The sequence below is a fragment of the Vicugna pacos genome, chromosome 6, assembly GCF_048564905.1.
Source record: "Vicugna pacos chromosome 6, VicPac4, whole genome shotgun sequence".
NCBI lineage: Eukaryota > Metazoa > Chordata > Mammalia > Artiodactyla > Camelidae > Vicugna > Vicugna pacos.
In genome coordinates, this window is record NC_132992.1 from 73523993 (window position 1) to 73541468 (window position 17476).

General features: G+C 37.5%; 1 protein-coding gene across 1 annotated transcript in view; it reads right to left on the bottom strand.

Annotated features, from left to right (window-relative positions):
* SPTLC2 (serine palmitoyltransferase long chain base subunit 2) overlaps positions 1-17476 on the bottom strand; it is an 80504-nt gene that overhangs the window by 27137 nt on the left and 35891 nt on the right. Inside the window, exons 5-9 of the mRNA XM_072963507.1 lie at positions 17184-17308; positions 15061-15154; positions 12266-12371; positions 11341-11560; positions 9053-9179 (exon numbers count right to left, since the gene is read on the bottom strand). Of these exons, the coding sequence (XP_072819608.1) occupies positions 9053-9179; positions 11341-11560; positions 12266-12371; positions 15061-15154; positions 17184-17308 (672 nt within the window). The remainder of the gene's footprint in view (positions 1-9052; positions 9180-11340; positions 11561-12265; positions 12372-15060; positions 15155-17183; positions 17309-17476) is intronic.

Genomic DNA, 17476 nt, shown 5'->3' on the forward strand with positions numbered 1-17476 from the left:
AACAAGCAGCATGGGCCAAGGCTTAAAGTTGATTCAGTATAATCAGGAATTTAAAAGAACGTTTGCTAACGTACAACCAGAAACAGAGGGCCCCAAACAAAAGGAAGAAAAGAGGCCAAGTCCCTCTGAAAAATTAAGGAACTGAGTTTTAGAGGGTGCCAGCTCACAGTCAGGACAGAAAGGCTTCAATTCATACAAAGACAGTCCTAATGTCCTCCTTTGGTACCGGGATATACCACAAGCCACTTTCAGAACTGAAGGGATGAAGAAATACGTGTATTGTGGTCAGGCACCCACGGGCAGATGAAGATGGTTAGCAAATAAGGGAATCACTGGGGAAGAAGAGGTTTGGAATTAAACTAGAGTTTCAGAGGCAGAAGGCAAGGCAACAAATGAGAGCTTCACAAATTGATTAGTATTGAACATTTAGGAAAAAAGAGTATACAGTGGGCAAGGCCTTTAGTGGGTTATGTACTAAAGAATTTGACATTCTAAATTAATATAGGCTGTAAAAAATACATGTAGCATAAAGAAAAAAGTAAAACAAAATAATTCCAACCAGCATTAAGAGGCCTGACCATAGGTCTCTGAATCCTTAGTTGTCTCTTCTCCCTCCTCTAAATTGGTTCCAACTTCACCTATGACACTGATTCATTTAGCAAGGATCATGAACTCTTTAGAAGGACGCATCAAGGCCTTTAGAATGAAATTGGCAACTTAGCATCACCAACAAACTCCTGTTTTACACGCCAGTATTTCCCTTATTTTTCTTTTAAAAGAAAAAGATCAAATATCTTGTCTTCGCATTTCCTTTCCTTTCCCCAATTACCACCAATCAATAGAGCTGCTTTTGGTTTTCACTGATGTAAGCAAGATCAAAAAAAAAAAAAAAAAAGAGAAAAGAGAGAGAGAGAGAGAGATAACCCTCAAATCTCTTAAAAGTTGGTCTGCATTATTAACTGAGGTTTTCTTTACAATGCACAGTCTACGGCCTTGTCCACCAGGGCCCAAGTGTGGTAGAGTGGACTCCAATCCTCATTTTTAATAAGCTCCACAGAAAACTTGATTTTTATTTAGTTGACTCTCTAATAGTGAAACAAATAAATTACATAAAAGCAGATACATAATAATAAAGAAAAAAATAGAATCCAAATATCCCTAGGCTCACAAAGCATAGGGACCGGAGAGAAGGGTACCCAGGCTCAACCAAAGGAAAAGCCCGCCTGCCAAACATAACAAGTGGATGTCAGCACCCACCCACTCCCACCCTAGGGAGAAGCAGGAAATTCTCTTTATGACCACTCCCTCCAAAAAAGACTGTTTTCTTTAAGAGTTCTGCCCGCTCAGTGTAGGGATCCTGGAATGCTTTAAAAAAAAGCTTTTCAGTTCTTCTAAATTAGCTTTTGACAGTTCCTGGGATTCTCAAGGTGATCATTTAACACCTCATTACCAAGTCTATTATAGGAATTAGTTCAAATGAGCCAAATCGAATTTTAATTAAACCTCAATCTGCCCAAGGTATTCTTTTTCCTCTTACACCAATAGCCACCTGAACGGGCTCTCAGTTCCTTTCAATACAAAGAAGTACAAAAAGCACAGTTTTATACATAAAGTTATTTCTGTCATTTTAAAATTTATCTAGTAAAACATACCTATCTAGTTTATTTTTTCCCATGACCTGGCCATTCTGGCTTAACATTCAACTATACAAGCAACGTACTTTAAGAACCCACCTCTTTTCCAATATTTCTGGATTATGCGTGCATTCATTCATTCATTCATTCAGCAAATTTATCAAAAGGCTACTTACTGGATGTCAGACACTATGCTAGGTGCTATGCTTGTTATTAACTACATCTTTGGCCAGAAAAAAAAAAAAATCAAAGCACAGCTGTGGAAAACGGAAAAGCACAATTTTAGTTGCTTTGGTCAGACATTTTGCCTTGATTCATAAAATAGATCTTACAGCTAATTTTCCATTACTAGATGTGGATTAGTAATGTGTGAAGTAAAATCTAGAATTTCAGATGTCTAGTGTAATTTGTCAGAATTTCCTAGGTCTCATTTTTTCTACTCACCAGCCGACTAACTCAGTATGTCCATTCAAGGTACAAGCACACCATTCCCATCCGTTAATTCTCTTACTGTCATTCTTACGTCAGATGGCTCTCAGTATCTACTCATCGCTCCAGTCACATGTCCCTTTATACTTTGAGAAAAGGACTAGAATTGGAGGGGAAATGTGGAAAAGGATGGAAGAAGAAGGGAGTGCTTACAAAGCAGGGCTGGGAAGGAATCTCAACTTCCCCTGCATGCTGCACCTTTTCTGAAGGCTCTACACTCTCACCGCCAAAGAGCAACACGTCTTCCCACAAAGATGAAAACATTTATCACCCACCAATCACAGACTATTTGTGTGTATGTTTAAGCCTTACTTTCATATAGTGGAAAAGAATATGAAAAGAATAAATATATATGTATGTAAAAAAAAAAAGCCTTACTTTCAATCTTATCTTAAGCAGGATTTATTTTCAAGTAAGTTATTAATGTACTGTGGAATCAGAACAAAAAAAAGTCTAATCATAAAAGTAATATATGAAACCTGGTAATACACAATTCTAACAGGACAGAATATTATTTTGTTTTAAAAAAAGAACTGTCCCCCTCCACCCAGCCACCTCCACCCCCGTTCCCAGCAAGAAGCTCCGGCTGTTTGTGGCTTTTCTTGGGGCTAGTGCCGCAGTGCTGAACAGTATACCCACACCTCTGGGCAGTGTCCAGATGAGGCATCCGTATTCCTGCTTTCCATGCTTCCTCCACTAATCACCACCACTTTTTGTAATATTACTATTTTTAAATTCTTCTAGTTGCTAGTTATCTTTATAAATTTAAAGCCTACTTCTTAATTTCAAAACGTGCTGTTTATAAACTTAAGATAGTTATCTACTGACTCCACCAAGTATGGTAACAGAAACTGCTACACTTGCACACCCCTCGCCTTCCTTACCCTCTTTCTATATCTCCTGCCTTCTGTCAGCTACTTTTACATTGTCCAGGTTTTTGATACTTACATCAGATTTATAACCATAGCTAAACTCTCCATGTTCTATCTGTAACTGACCCCCAAAACCAGAAACTCATTAAAATTAACATATTTCACTATATTGGTGTTAAACAAAAGATTGTTTTCCAAGTGTCAAGGCTAAGTGTTTTCTTTCTTTTTTTAACCCCCAACAACCCCCAGCAACTCCAGTCACATTTTAGTTTTGATTTCATCTAAGTGAAGGAGAGTTGTTCAACATTTCAGGCCATAGTACTATCATTATGAAACAACTATTTCAGATCCACTAATTCTGGTTTGGAGGGGGCAAAAAGAGAAAAACATGCTAAGCCCACAGACAAAGAATAGCAGCACTGTGTGAACATACACCGCCATAAATCCTACAATCTGACACAGGTCATATCTTTGTTTGGAACAGATGTTAATGGACAACCCTAAAACTCAACTGAAGTGTTTAATGACAAGAAAGTATTATACTTCAACTTAAGTCTAATCTGCTTTATAGTTACCTGTAAGTCCTATTTACAAGAAACAAAGTTCAGCTTTTCTATCTTAATTTGATTCTTAATCTTATTACAATGATGACTAGTCTCCGTATCTGTGTCATAAATACCTGCCAGTTAGAATGGAACAAATGCTTCTCTGGCTCTAGCTTACAAGTGGTCACTTCTGGTTACAAGAGGACCTGGCTAGGGAAAGTGAAGGTCAAACCAACTGTATCATAAAAGCATGAAGATTTATCCCAATACTAGACAATCAGTCACAGCATCAAATCAAAGATTATATTTATAATAAAAACCCAAATAAATTATTCTTTAATCGAGCTTGTATTTTTTCCTAAGTCCTATAATTCTGAGAACACTGGCCAGTATACATGAGGCTCCAATTCAAGAATAATCCTGTCTGAGCGAATAACCTATCTTATCCTTCTCTTAGGTGTACAGCTGTCACAAGTTCTCCAAGCTTAAGAATACAGAGAATATAATAATGGACAAAATCATAGGTCACTAAGTCTTATATTACCTCTCTCCAAGGCACCAAAGTTATTACTCATTTAGTCATTCACCAAGCATTTACTGTATGCCTACTATGTGCCAAACACGGTTCTAAACAGAAGGAATAAAGTGAACAAGATGGCCAAGACTTCCCGTTTTCATGGAGATTATATTCTGCTTGGGGAAGATAGATAACAATTTTGGTAAAAATCAAGTCAATCATTCACTCCAAGGTCTAGAAGTAGGCACTACTTAAGATGCAAAGGAGGAGCAAGACATCGGTGCCTGCTTTCAAAGAACTTATTATCTTATGGCAAAGATGACATATGAATAAAAAGTATAGTAAAGAGTCGATTTTCATGCATATAGCTTTGGTACAACTCATATTTTTACACATTATATAATGAAGTCCTAAGCCATCAATTCATCTAAATCAACTAACCAACAAGCTTTTAGATTTTCTTTCCAATAATACTGCGTATGAACTCAAAGCTAATTTTTGGTATCTTTGGTATCTTTCTATAATAGCATTCTTCTAATACTTCATTACATTTCATCCTTCTATTATAAGAAATGTTTGCTGAAGAGAAAAAAGTAAAGTGTGACTAGTAAAAAGATACATAGGACTTAGAAATAATTCATTGAGGACAAAACCAAAAATTATTAAATATGCTGGATGTGGCAATAATAAATTCCATGTACTCACTAGAATTATGCTGTAGCTTTACATTACAGAGAAAAAAATCAAAATTAAGTAGCATAAAATACCTAAGATAGACAGTCAAAATTATAATGAAAGGTGGGGCAATACAGGGGTGAAGGTGTGGGAGGCACAAACAACGAGGTGTAAGAGAGGCTCTAGGATGTGTTGTACAACACAGCGAATATAGTCAATATTTTATAACTGTAAATGAAAAGCAACTTTTTAAATTGCATAAAAAAATTAAAAATAATAAACCTCATTTACATTAAAAAAAACAACGAAAAGGCTTAGAGACTTCATTATATGTTTAGGTTTTTAGTACTGAACACCAGTTGTAACATTCAGCATGTGAGTCTACTGACTGACTTGCTTACACACTGTGAAGAAAAACATCATGTTCAAACATTAAGCACAGACTCTGTGAGACAAAATGATAAATGTGTGATACCACAAAGCTGTGTAACACGGGTTTTGGGAGAAAAAATGTATTAGCCCAAAGGTGTCATAAAAGACACGGCATTTCAGATTTTTGTGAAGGATGAACAGAACCTGGGTGATAGGAGGATAAGCATTCTGTTGAAGGCACCAAACTGGTTTAAATAAGGGTACAGAAAAAGATGGTTAAGCCAAAGTCAAACTACAGAGGAATGGAATTCCGTTGGTTCAGATCCTGTTTGGTGAGAGAAAGGCTTCTGGAGTGGCCCCACAGGAAGGACTGTTTACGACGAAATAAGTTTACACAACAGAGAAATTTGAAATATGCAAGTAAATAACACTATTATATCTTACAAAAAGGAGAAAATATTATGTCAAAAGTGAGCTTACTCATTTAATGTTTAATACTTTTGCATATCTGGCAACAAAAGTCAGAAAATTGAGAGTAAGGGCATGAAAAGAAAATCAGCTTCTTATTTCTAACATTCCCTTAAACCAACATTAAATCTAGGACCAAGCACTTACATTACATGATCTGTTCCCCCTCATTCCTAAACAGAAATTACATGTGAGACATTTACTACAAAGTGAAGAATTTGCAGTGTCCGTATTACCATGTAACAGTCTCTTCTGTTCATATACGGCTGATGCTTTGCTTCCTCCATTCCCAATTCATTGCGCTACTGATACTCATTTAAAGACAGAAATATTGGTACAGCTCTTACGCAAATCTGACTCTTTCTAGACAAATTTCTTCAAAGTATAATCATGGGTGCATTATTTTCTGTACCTTTTCATGAAATCTGAAGGACCAATAACATTCTTAAGCTATCTGAAACAGGCCATAAGCCTGCCAATATTAAGCAGCCCACAGAAACTATTCAAGAATTTGAGTTTGATAGTAGACAGGGCAAGAGGACCAATGTGTCTGTTTTTGTGCCAAACTAACATCCCTCCAAGACAAGACTCTCCCCTCTGTCCTCACCTCACTCACCCTCACACACTCTACCTGGACTATGATGCTCTGGCCACGGTGGCCTCGTTGCCATTCCTGAACACAGAGTCACCTACACCTCAGGGCCTTGCAGCCCTGGATCTTCAGAGCTAAATCCTCACCTCCTTCAAGTGCTTGATAAAATCTTACCTTCTCAATGACCACCCCATTTAAAATTGCAAACTAGGTCCCCAGAACTCATCACCCACCTTCCCTGCTTTTCTCCAGAGCAATTACCACTTTCTAGCAACTGTATAAATAACTTCCCTTACTAGAAACTCTGTAAGGCAGAAATTTTGGGGTATTATATTCTTTGATGAATCACAGGTGCCTAGAAACAGCACCTAGTAAACACTGTGGGCACTCAAATATTTGGTGAATGATTAATAACATTACTCTCTGCTACAGTAATCTCTGGGATTAACACAACAGCCCACTATCCTCTACATCCTCGACACTCTCCCAGGGCACACTTTCCTTAAATGGCCTGCTTGTATGTGTGTTTCCTATGGATTCTGATTCACAGTCAAACATGTAGTGAGAAACTCAATGTTTGCAGAATTAATGAAATCCAAATGTTCTGAAAATAAGAGATTAAGTTTCTCTCACGCTAGGCTACTTCTATTATAAAACCACACCCAGGTGATTAATTGCAGATATCTCTTTTTTAAAGGTCACCTTGAAGCCTACCGCCCAGTTCCACTTTTTTCTTTAAGGGCAATGAAAAGATGTATTCAGTGATGCCGTAAAAGTAAGTATTACTTAACCCACTCAAATCTAAAAGAAATCAGGTCACATTTAATCAAGATCAAGAAGCAGGCTTTATGAGAAACGGTATTTATCACTACTTTTGGTTAGATTTTTATTATCCTCCATTTTGAGAAAGAAACAATGTAGCCAACACAAGTTTGTCATACTAACTCAAAGTTTTAGGGACTACTTTTGAAATTATTATTTAAAAGCAGGTGCTCACAAGTTTTTCAAACAGCCACAAACCTTCGACCTGCCTCCCATTTGAGGTGAAGTCTGGTTTCCCACGCCCTGCAATCTGGGGTGGACTTAGTGACCTGCTTGTTAACAACAGATCAGAAAAGGTCACAGGTTTCAGCAGGTTCTTTGGGAATGCTTGCTCCCTGCAGTGTCCTCTCTGGATGCTCAGTCACCACACTGTGAGGAGCCCATGCCACATGAAGAGGACACATGAAGGTGCTCTGGTCAAAGCTTCAGAAGAGCCCAGTCTTCAAGTCCCTCCAGCCCAGGTGACGTGTGAGTGAAGATGCTTCTAGATGACCCCCAGCCTTTGGAGCCTTCCCCAGTTGCTGGAGTCTTCCAAGCTCAAGCCCCAGATACTGTGGAGCAAAGACAAGCCATCCCTGCTGTGCTCTGACCGAATTCCTGACCCACAGAATCCATGAGCATAATAAGATGGCTGTTGTTTCAAGCCACTAAGCTTAGGGGGTGGTTACAGAGGCAGCAGATAAACCAGAAAGTGAATGCTAACCCAAAGCCTATATCTAATTACCATATTTCATTTTCCCTCTACCAGTAGGGCCTAGATTTCATTATTTAGCACAGTTAAGTCATTTACCCAGAGGTCACGGATCAGATGAATCCATGCTCTAGGATAAGGCAAAGAAGTTATCCAAGGAGTGGATAGGTATTACCATCCATTTTTCAGTCACCTAAATCTCTGTGCTGAATCAGCAAGGCTGAGGCACCTTTGTCAAATAACTAGGTTAAGTGCAGGCTATATACTTACATACCTGAGTATGAGCATATACACATGCATGTACATACATAAGCATATATACACATACGTGTGTGTGTGTGTGTGTATGAGCATACATGCATACTGAGGTCCAATCACACTATTTCCAGTAATACCTTATAGGAAACAGAGAAGATAATGATGTAGCTGTTGTTAACAGAGAGCTTCTCACAAGGCTCCGTGCTGTGTTCATGACTCTAATGGATTATTTTCTTCCCCAAGGAATCAATTTATGAAACTGAAAATGATCAACACTTCCAAGAGATAACAAGAATGTATGTACCACACATTAGTAAAAAATATTATGGTAAAAATCTGATTTAAGAAAACAGGCTTAAATCAAACAATATCAGATATACCACTTCTTTCTTGTTTTTCAATACAAACCAGGTAATTTTACTGCAAAATTATTATATAACTGAAGAGTGGAGAGTTCAAGGCTGATAACATGAACTCTTTTACAGGAGTAAAACTGATTTTAGAAGCATTAAAAAAGCAACAAGCAAATGTATATCTCATACTCACAGTGGAGATACTTCAAAAATTAAAAAAAAAAAAAACAAAAAACCCCAATTGCTCCCCTTTCATTGTATTTCTGTAGTCAACACTGCCCTCTAGTGGTATAAAATAAAAGTCAAATGGCAGAAAGCAAATACCACTCATCATTGTTCATTTGAGTATTGTTAAGTCAGGGCATCTTGTTTGGACTACAAATTCCACCAAAGGAAGAATAAACAGAATTAGGATGATCTTTATTACCTACTATATGTTCAACTAGAAACGCTTTTAAAATGCAATTCAAGAAAGACCCTGAAGACTTATCACTTAAGTCTCAGAAAGGCAGGTAGGATAGTGAGATTAAAGCCTCACCATCTGCAGACAAGAAAATTCAACAGGAAGCAAGCTAGGCTAGGTCTTAGGGCATGTGCAATCACACTGAAAAGTGTCCACAGAAACCAAGGCCTCATCACCTGCCAACTCTGTCCATTGGTATATCTGACTCCTCATTTTAGGGAAAAGGCTCAAGAAAAAGTGCACTTTTGGTTGCTAAGTATTTACTGCACCCTGGAAACTTTCCAGGATAAGAAAGACTTACCAAGGGTGGTGCCATCCTGCCCCATGATGCACTTCATGGAGGTGATGATCTGCTCCACGACAGGGGGTGACAGTGACGTGGCATACACTGCACTGTGAGAATGTGTCCGCAGATAGTCGATCAGCTCCTGGGGATTTCACAGAGGCGGGTCATTAGAGGAAATGTGTGAATTCACTGGCAGGGTCACTGCCTTCCTCCCAAGTGAAAGAGGCCTCCTCCCTTCAATAGCACTGGAATAAACACATTAATCTGAGACACAAGGTCAACCAGCACAGTCAAAGCATACTGTCCACAACTGGGTCAGACAGATGACAACGTCCTCAGGTTTTGTTTTGTTTTTTAAACATGCCATAACATGGAAGGGAGAAAAACTAGTTTTACAGAAGCCCTCTAAATTTGGAGAACACATCATTTAAAGTTATAAACAGATCTACAATGCCGAATTAAACAAAAAGTGTTTGGATTGCTTTTTAGATACAATAACTAACTTCTAAGTGTTACAGAAAATATCATCTGCATCTTACCGTATGCCTGTAAAGCCCATCCTCACATCCCTGAGTAAGAGAAAGACAGTTCTCTATATCAGTTTTAAAGATATTAAATACCCTCCAGATACAGATTTATAAAATGGTAAAAACGTGGCAGAAATTAAACAGAAATTCATTGAGTCTTTCATGAGAACACTAAAGCCATCTCACTGAATAAAGAAAAATCTTGTCTGTCAGCTACAAAAATTTCAAAACAATCAGTTGTAAATTCCTATTCTCTGATACCTTTTAACTTCAGTATTTAAATAAAATGTGCACACAAAGAAGCTTATGTGCTAGAGCCAAAACAGGAGACACAAAATGTGGCTAGAAAACATTGTATCACTTCAAAAATAATAAAAATTATATAAAAACAACAATAACATAAATATACCATACCTCAATGATTTCCCAGAGTATTTTTTTCCTATCCTTTGGTTTAGCAACAAATCTTACCAAAAAGCAATCAACTCTCCAAAATGAGCCTGGTCCCTTTAACAAAAATTTGAGGTAAAAAATCTACCAAACTTGACTGAAGCCACTGATAATGGGGTTTCTATGAAAGGCAATCAATTATCAAGAGGAAGTCCAGACTTTACGACTCCTAACGTCAGATTTTAAAGAGGAACTGAAGGACATTTATGAGCGCCTTCCATGTACTGTGTACACATACTTGACATACATTTTTTTTTCCTAATACTTGGAGAGTTTTTAAAAAAAAGTTTTATTGAGACACAATTAATATGCCATAGCATTCATTTTTTTCTAAGTGCACAATTCAGTGGCTTTCAGGACATTCACAGAGCTGTGCAGCTTCCATCACTATCTAATTTAAGAACATTTTCATTACCTCAAAAAGAAACCTCATATCCGTCAGCAGTCACTTTCCACTTCCCCATCTCCTCAGCTCCTGGCAACCATTAACCTACTTTCTTTCCCTCTGCTTTGCCTGTTCTGTCATATAAAAGCAATACTATAATAGGTGACCTTTTGTGATTGACTTCTTTAACTTAACGCTTTCAAGGTTATTTCCACCTTGTAGCATGGACGCATATTTATTTTTTAAACCCTTACTACAATCTTATAAGCTAGGCATATTTACCTCTGTTTTACTGACAAGGAAATGGAAAGGTTAAATACTCTGACCAAGGTCTCACAAAGTTAGGGAAATACTCAAACCTAGGGCTGTATCTCCATGGTTCAACCATTCCATCATGCTACATTGGTTCTCAAGTACCCCAGAGTTCATTATGTAATTTGTAAACTGGAAAATACAATGCATTGCAGTACACCAGAACTAGCAAAATGATCTTTTTTCTTGCTGTCTTCCTGCTCATCCAAGATACATTTGAGTCCAAGAAACAAACTGGCCTTCCATCCCCACTGGCTCCCATGACATCCCCACTACTTTTGAAACAGTGACCACAACTCGAACCCAACAGAAGACTGGCAAACAGGCAGCACCACTGTGTGTTCTTTCAGACAAGAGGGTATTCTGTACTCAAACCAGCATGTAGTTTAGAAAGAAGCTCGAATAAGAAAACAACACACAATGAACAGAACCAGCCTTTAGTTCATCACAGTCACTCACCAGGCAGCTGAAGTGTGAAGCCTGCTGGCACTACGAACCTAAGCCACAAACAAATTTAGGCTCTCCATATCCAAGTTCAGGACTCTATCTGCTAAATGTGAGTAACCAAATCTAAATCTTGTAGCTATACCTTTATAAACCTTAATTGCTTGATTCTCAGGGCCCTTTACCTTCTTGCCTCCAATGTATCCTCCAGAAGCACCAAAGCTCTTTGTGAATGTTCCCATCATAATGTCCACATCCTCAGGATCCAGGCCAAAGTAATCCACCACACCTCGGCCCATGGGGCCCAGGGCCCCAATGCTGTGGGCTTCATCTAGATACAAGTATGCCTTGTACTTCTTCTTAAGGGCAATCACTTCAGGAAGGCGAACAATAGATCCCTCCATGCTGGCAAAACAGGGTGAAAAACATACACACTGAGACTTCTTAACTCTCAAAATTAGAAGTTAGCCACTTTATTATTATTATTAATTTTTTAACTTTATTGCTTTCTTATATGCTGTGACAACTTTGCCTGTGGTTTTATATTGGCAAAGACAGATGATGCTATGGCTACATAGGTGTCTAGAGGAAAGGAGACTGGATCTTTCAAAACAAGCACCAAAACACAAGAGATCTTAATTTACCATAGAGGGACAGAGGTCAGAGCAGATTCTCCTAAAGCTTGTAGTTATAGGCAACATTAGACTCTACGTGACACTGACCGTGTAATTAAAATTACACAAAAGAATAAAAAACATTAGGAAAGAAGAGAATAAATGCAAAGGCTGCAAACAGGTAAGCAAAATAAAGTATTTCTTAAAATTAAATGGCATGTAATTTGTTTTGACCTATTAGAAAACAGATTCCAACTCTTGCCCCTATGTATAAACCGCCTCTACAACAGTGGAAAAATAAAGGGAAAAACAGAAGGGGAATTTGGAGACCATATAGCGTGATGGAAAGAATAAAGAAGAGCCAGGTATTTTAACAAGTCAGAAACCCTGTCTCCTCGGTTTCCAGGGTGGGGGTCTCAATTAGCGTCCCCTTCAGCTTAGCACTTCCATGACTTCATGGGCCAAATCAGACATAACAATAATACAGCAGGGTTACCTATATATTCCCTCCACAAGGATGAGAATTTTCTTCCAGGGCCTTCGTGTCCGAGGCTGACCGTAAACAATGGCATCTTTCAGCAGCTTCTCTAGGCTCTGCATATCTACCGCACACAGAAAAGAACTTCAGCAGAGTGCCTTCCTCTTTTCTAGCTTTATTCCAGAAATGCACATACACATTTCTTATTCAGGAAGTATGTCTCAGACAGCAAAGGACATTAACATAATTAGAACTAGGCAGAAAAAAATAGGGCAAAATGGGTGAGCTGCTGCTACCTTGAATTAAAATCTCATCTAAAATGTAACAAGTGCTCAAAACCACAGAAACTTCACTAAGTGAGTGTGGCACAGTTGGTTCAGTTTGTTAGCATGCTTATGAAATGACCAATGTTTCATGTGAGATTGCTTCAAAAATACACCAATCTGGGCATGCATGAATCTGTATGTTAAGCAAGTTTGGCAACCAGTTGAGATTGTCCCATGTTTCACTTGACCAGCTATCTGTCCACGACTAAGTTTTTGTGACTCTGTTGGTCCTTAAGGTGGTTAGCAGGTCTAGGAAACAACCTGGCTGGCACTACCATTAATGAGGAACATAATTTTCCTGTTAATTAAAGATTAATACTTTGAAGACCACCACAATAGATTTCATACTTAAAATATCTGCCCTGAAATAATGCCCTCAAGAACCAGCCCCCCCAAATCTATGCAACATTAAGTCTGGTGTGTATTTAACAGCGGTGGGAGGCACTCATCAAAAATCTGATTTCATATTCTTTACTACTCATCACTGAAGGAAAGGGTTACAAAATTACATGAATTTGCTCTTTTCATTAAAGGACACTTTGGTAGAAAACAGAAATAAGGTAATAAAAACATATGCCACAAACACAAATAAGACGACCAAAAGTTGTGACTATGCTTACACCTTCAGTTATTTATAACAAAACAATCTATCTGCTACCTAACCCAGAGATAGGAGATGCTCCCACAGAAGCCAAGTCTGATCTGAAGCCACCAGACCTGCTGCAGAGGGCAATGTGTGGCAATCAGCAGGAAACAAGTGAAAATGGACTCATTGTTTTCGTTTCTTCTGTTTATGTACAGAAAGGAAGAGAAAAATAAACACTGATTCAAAATTTTAGATGAAAGGAAATTTCTATAGTAGAATGCTTGACCATATACTATCTACTTAGGTAAAAAAATTCACTCTCTCTCTCATAGTATGCTCTTCAAATCTCATGTAAAGATTTAAAGAAAAAATATACCACAAACTACCAGAAGAAAGGAGAATAACTTTATGATCTTAGAATGGGGAAGGCCATTACGTAAATCCAAACAAAAATGACAACATAAATTTCATAGTAAGTCAGCACAGCAAGACACTAAAAACAAAGTAAAAATAAAAAATATTATAACATAAAAGACAGGATAACTAATATAAAAGGCTTTTATAATCAGTAAAAAGAGAAACAGTTTGAAAATGACCAATCTACAAAGAAATACAAAAACGGTAACTGTATAGAGTTGCTAGACACCTAATAATCAAAGAAATAAAAATTAACATGTTACTGGACTTAGTAGATTAGGAAAGATTTACATGGTACATAATGGCCTAAGTTGGCCTGTGAGTGGAAATAGTCACTGCTTTTGAGTTGAGCTGTTGAGTAAAAATTTGTACAGTGCTTGGAGACAATTTGGAAAAGTATAAAAAATTTACACCATTTAAATTAGGCATTCTAAGACTGCTAGGAATTTATCCTAAGGTATTATCAGACCAATGAGCAAAAATGCAAATGTAGGTAGTACTATTTCTAGCAGAAAAATTAGAAACCACCTTGATGTTCAAACTGGGGAATGGACTGGATGAGGGCACCTCCAGACACTGCCGGCCACCCTGGCATTACAGCAGGAGGACAGTCACATGTACTGCCAAGGTTCCCGAAAATGTGTTGGAAGAAAATGGCAGGTCACACACAGTGTTTCATAAATCTCATTTACATAAATTAAAATATTATTTGTATCTTTCTCACTGTAAATTATTTTAGACTAGACAAAGACAGAAGGAAGAAAGTTATTACCATTCATAAACCTTCCATTCAGAGGCACAGACCTAATATGTGGGTGTATATTCTTTTAGACTTTTGCTTGTACATGTACACACTGTGGTAAAAGATGCTAATAAACATACAGTTTGATGCTCTTTCCTCCCTACATGTGAGGTTTTAACTAGGAAAGTTACACATTTTTACTGTAAGTGATTATTTTAATAGTACACAGACACTTCCATTCAGCGAGAGTTCTGGCTTAGAGCCACCTTTTTCTGGGCTTTTTTTGGCACCCATTCATATCTGTATTTCAGTATCCACCCACTGTATTCTAACCACTGGTTTGTCTACAGCCTCCTCAGCAACCAGTCAGAGATCCTCGAGATCTGGGAACCTGCTTTATTCACCTCAATACCCTCAGTGTTATGGCAAGAAACACCAGACGCATCTAGTAGATATATACTGAACAAGTGATTTATAAATAAAGGAGATGAAAAAGTTCAAAGTCAAAAAGAGAACAATGTTTTACTTTATACCAAAACGCTTCCTTCAGCCTTTATTTTTATTCCAATGAGGAAGAGAATAACTTTTAAAATATTGGGCCAGAGAGATCTTTTTTTAGAAGCTGCTACTTCAGTTTTATTTATATTTTCTATTATTAATGTAACTAATGTTACCACTGCCATTAACCCAAAGAATATTAAACACTAACTAAGGCCAGCAGTGAATTACACAACAAACTTACTGTTGTGTTTGAAGATTCGAATGGTTGCTCCTGACAGTCTGGCTCCTAGGACCAGTGATGCATGGTTCAGTTCATCACTCAGAATCAGGCAACCCTGCAAAACCATAAGCACAGGACAGTAAGAAGCCGGGGGGGGAAGGTTTAGTTACACAAACTACAAAATGCTAAAATCATTAATTATCTCTATTAACAAAAGCTTGCACAACAGCAAAGCTATCAATTTCAAGAAGTATACATTCTCTTTTCATTTTTTTTGCAAAATTAACTTAAAAGTAGATGTAAAATTCTAGCTTTTTAAATTAATTTCTTTGCAATTGGCTTTAAGTATTCAGAAATACAGCAACAGGTTTTTAATATGTAAAATCTAATGTATCTGATAGTCTTCACAGGGTTTCGGTTTTGTTGGTTCAATGGAATTCCATATAAATTTTGGTTATGATGTACTACTTTACTAAGGGGAAAAAGTGTTTGGGGGAGAAAGCATCTGAGGGAGCAATGGCTGTGGAGACAGTGCAATCTTCCTCTCACTCCCACCCATATCCAGCGTTCAATGAGGATCCCACTTATTAATCTCTTCCCCAAGTGATACGGAGTGTAGGCCCCAGTTTTGCCCTTAAAATCCCTGAACAAGCTTTAATTTTGCATGTAAACGTGGGTTTCTGCAGGGCAACTAGAACAAGAGGAGGCTCTCAGGGTTTTCATTTCTTCCCAGTTTTTACTCATCCATGTCTCATAGGGCCCTTCAACCTGTCTGAACCGGGTAGCAGGTTTTTCTCTGTCAACAATGGCCTCAAAATATTCAATCAAATGAAAACAGGTGCAGAAAGTATCAGAATGTTCTCATGAGATTAAAAGGAGAAGAGAAGAGATATATGTCTACTTATTACAGAACACTCTTGGAGGGATACTTAAGAAACCTGAAATAGCAGTTGTCTGCCTGAAATTTTTATATGTAAAGTTTTTATTATAAAGCTAAAAAAGCTACCTAGCTAAAAATGTGCAGATTAAAAATGAAGACAAATAGAGTTGGAGGTACCAATGTGGACTGATGGGTTTTAAAACTTATCTATGTACCCACACATGCACACTACCCAGAGATGTGTGTATGCATGAGTTAGTATATATGCACATACTTTTCTCACTCCATTCATGGAGGGGTGAGAAGCAGTGACATTCTAGTAGGATTAAACACACTAGATCCTGGTTTCTAAATACTATCCTCCAATGAAAGGAACCAGGACTCAATGGAGAACTAGTTGACCCCAAGCAAACCCACAGGTGAAAAAGAGCCCAGAGCATTTTGTCATGCTACAAAGTAAGAAAATGTTTTAGGGAAAAATTTTTAAATAATAATAAAAAAAGGATGGGTGCATATTCAAAGGGCAAAGGAGAAGGGAGAAGAGGGTTGAGAGATTATTTGAAGAAATGGCTAAAAACTTCCCAAGTCTGATGAAATACCTAGAAAAGTCCATGAATTGGATGTATATCCATGCACGAATGCATGACTATACCTTGAAGAAGCTCAATGAATTCCAAGTAGGATTAACTCAGAGACCTTTACCAAGACAATATTAAAATCAAACTTTTGAGTGAAAAAGGAGGATATTATGTAGTATTAAAACATTCAGTACAGCAAGAAGATGTAACAATTATAAACATTTATGCACCTGATAGTAGACCACCAGGATATATGAAGCTAGCATATGCTACAATATGAATGAACCTTGAGGACAATATACTAAGTGAAATAAGCCAGTCACAAAAGGAAAAATACTATACAATTCTCCTTATTATCAGGTGATTAGAGTAGCCAAAATGACAGACAGCAAGCAGAATGGAAGCTGCAAGGGGCCAGGGGGAGTGGTAAATATGGGAGTTATTTTTTTAATGGGTACAGAGTTTTAGTTTTGAAAGATGAAGAGTTCTGAAGATAGATGGTAATGATAGTTGCACAACAATATGAATGTACTTAATGCCACTGAACTGTACAAATAAAAATGATTAAGTTGATTAAAAATTTTTTTTAAATTAAGTTTACAATAGCTCTGGCTTGCCTGAATGCTTTACAATACAAAAGAAGATATGTATGAGGGAGTTTTCATAAATGACAAAGTAAGTCTTACTTTGCTGACAAGAGCAGGAATGTTCATTGAATTTGTTGCAAATCCCATGCCATATGTCATAGCAGCTTCTACTCCCAAGAAACTTGCCACAAGTTTCTCTAGTTCTTCATGTTTGTCCAGGTTTCCTGTGTGAAGAATTAATGAAGTCAATACCACCAATTCCCCAACTTAAGAATTACTCATTACTTCATAAAAAGAAATCATAGTCTATGTGTTACAACCTTGTCAGACGACAGTCTGTGAAGGAGTCAGTACCACGAAGAGTAATAGCTTGTAAAGAATACAATAGTTAA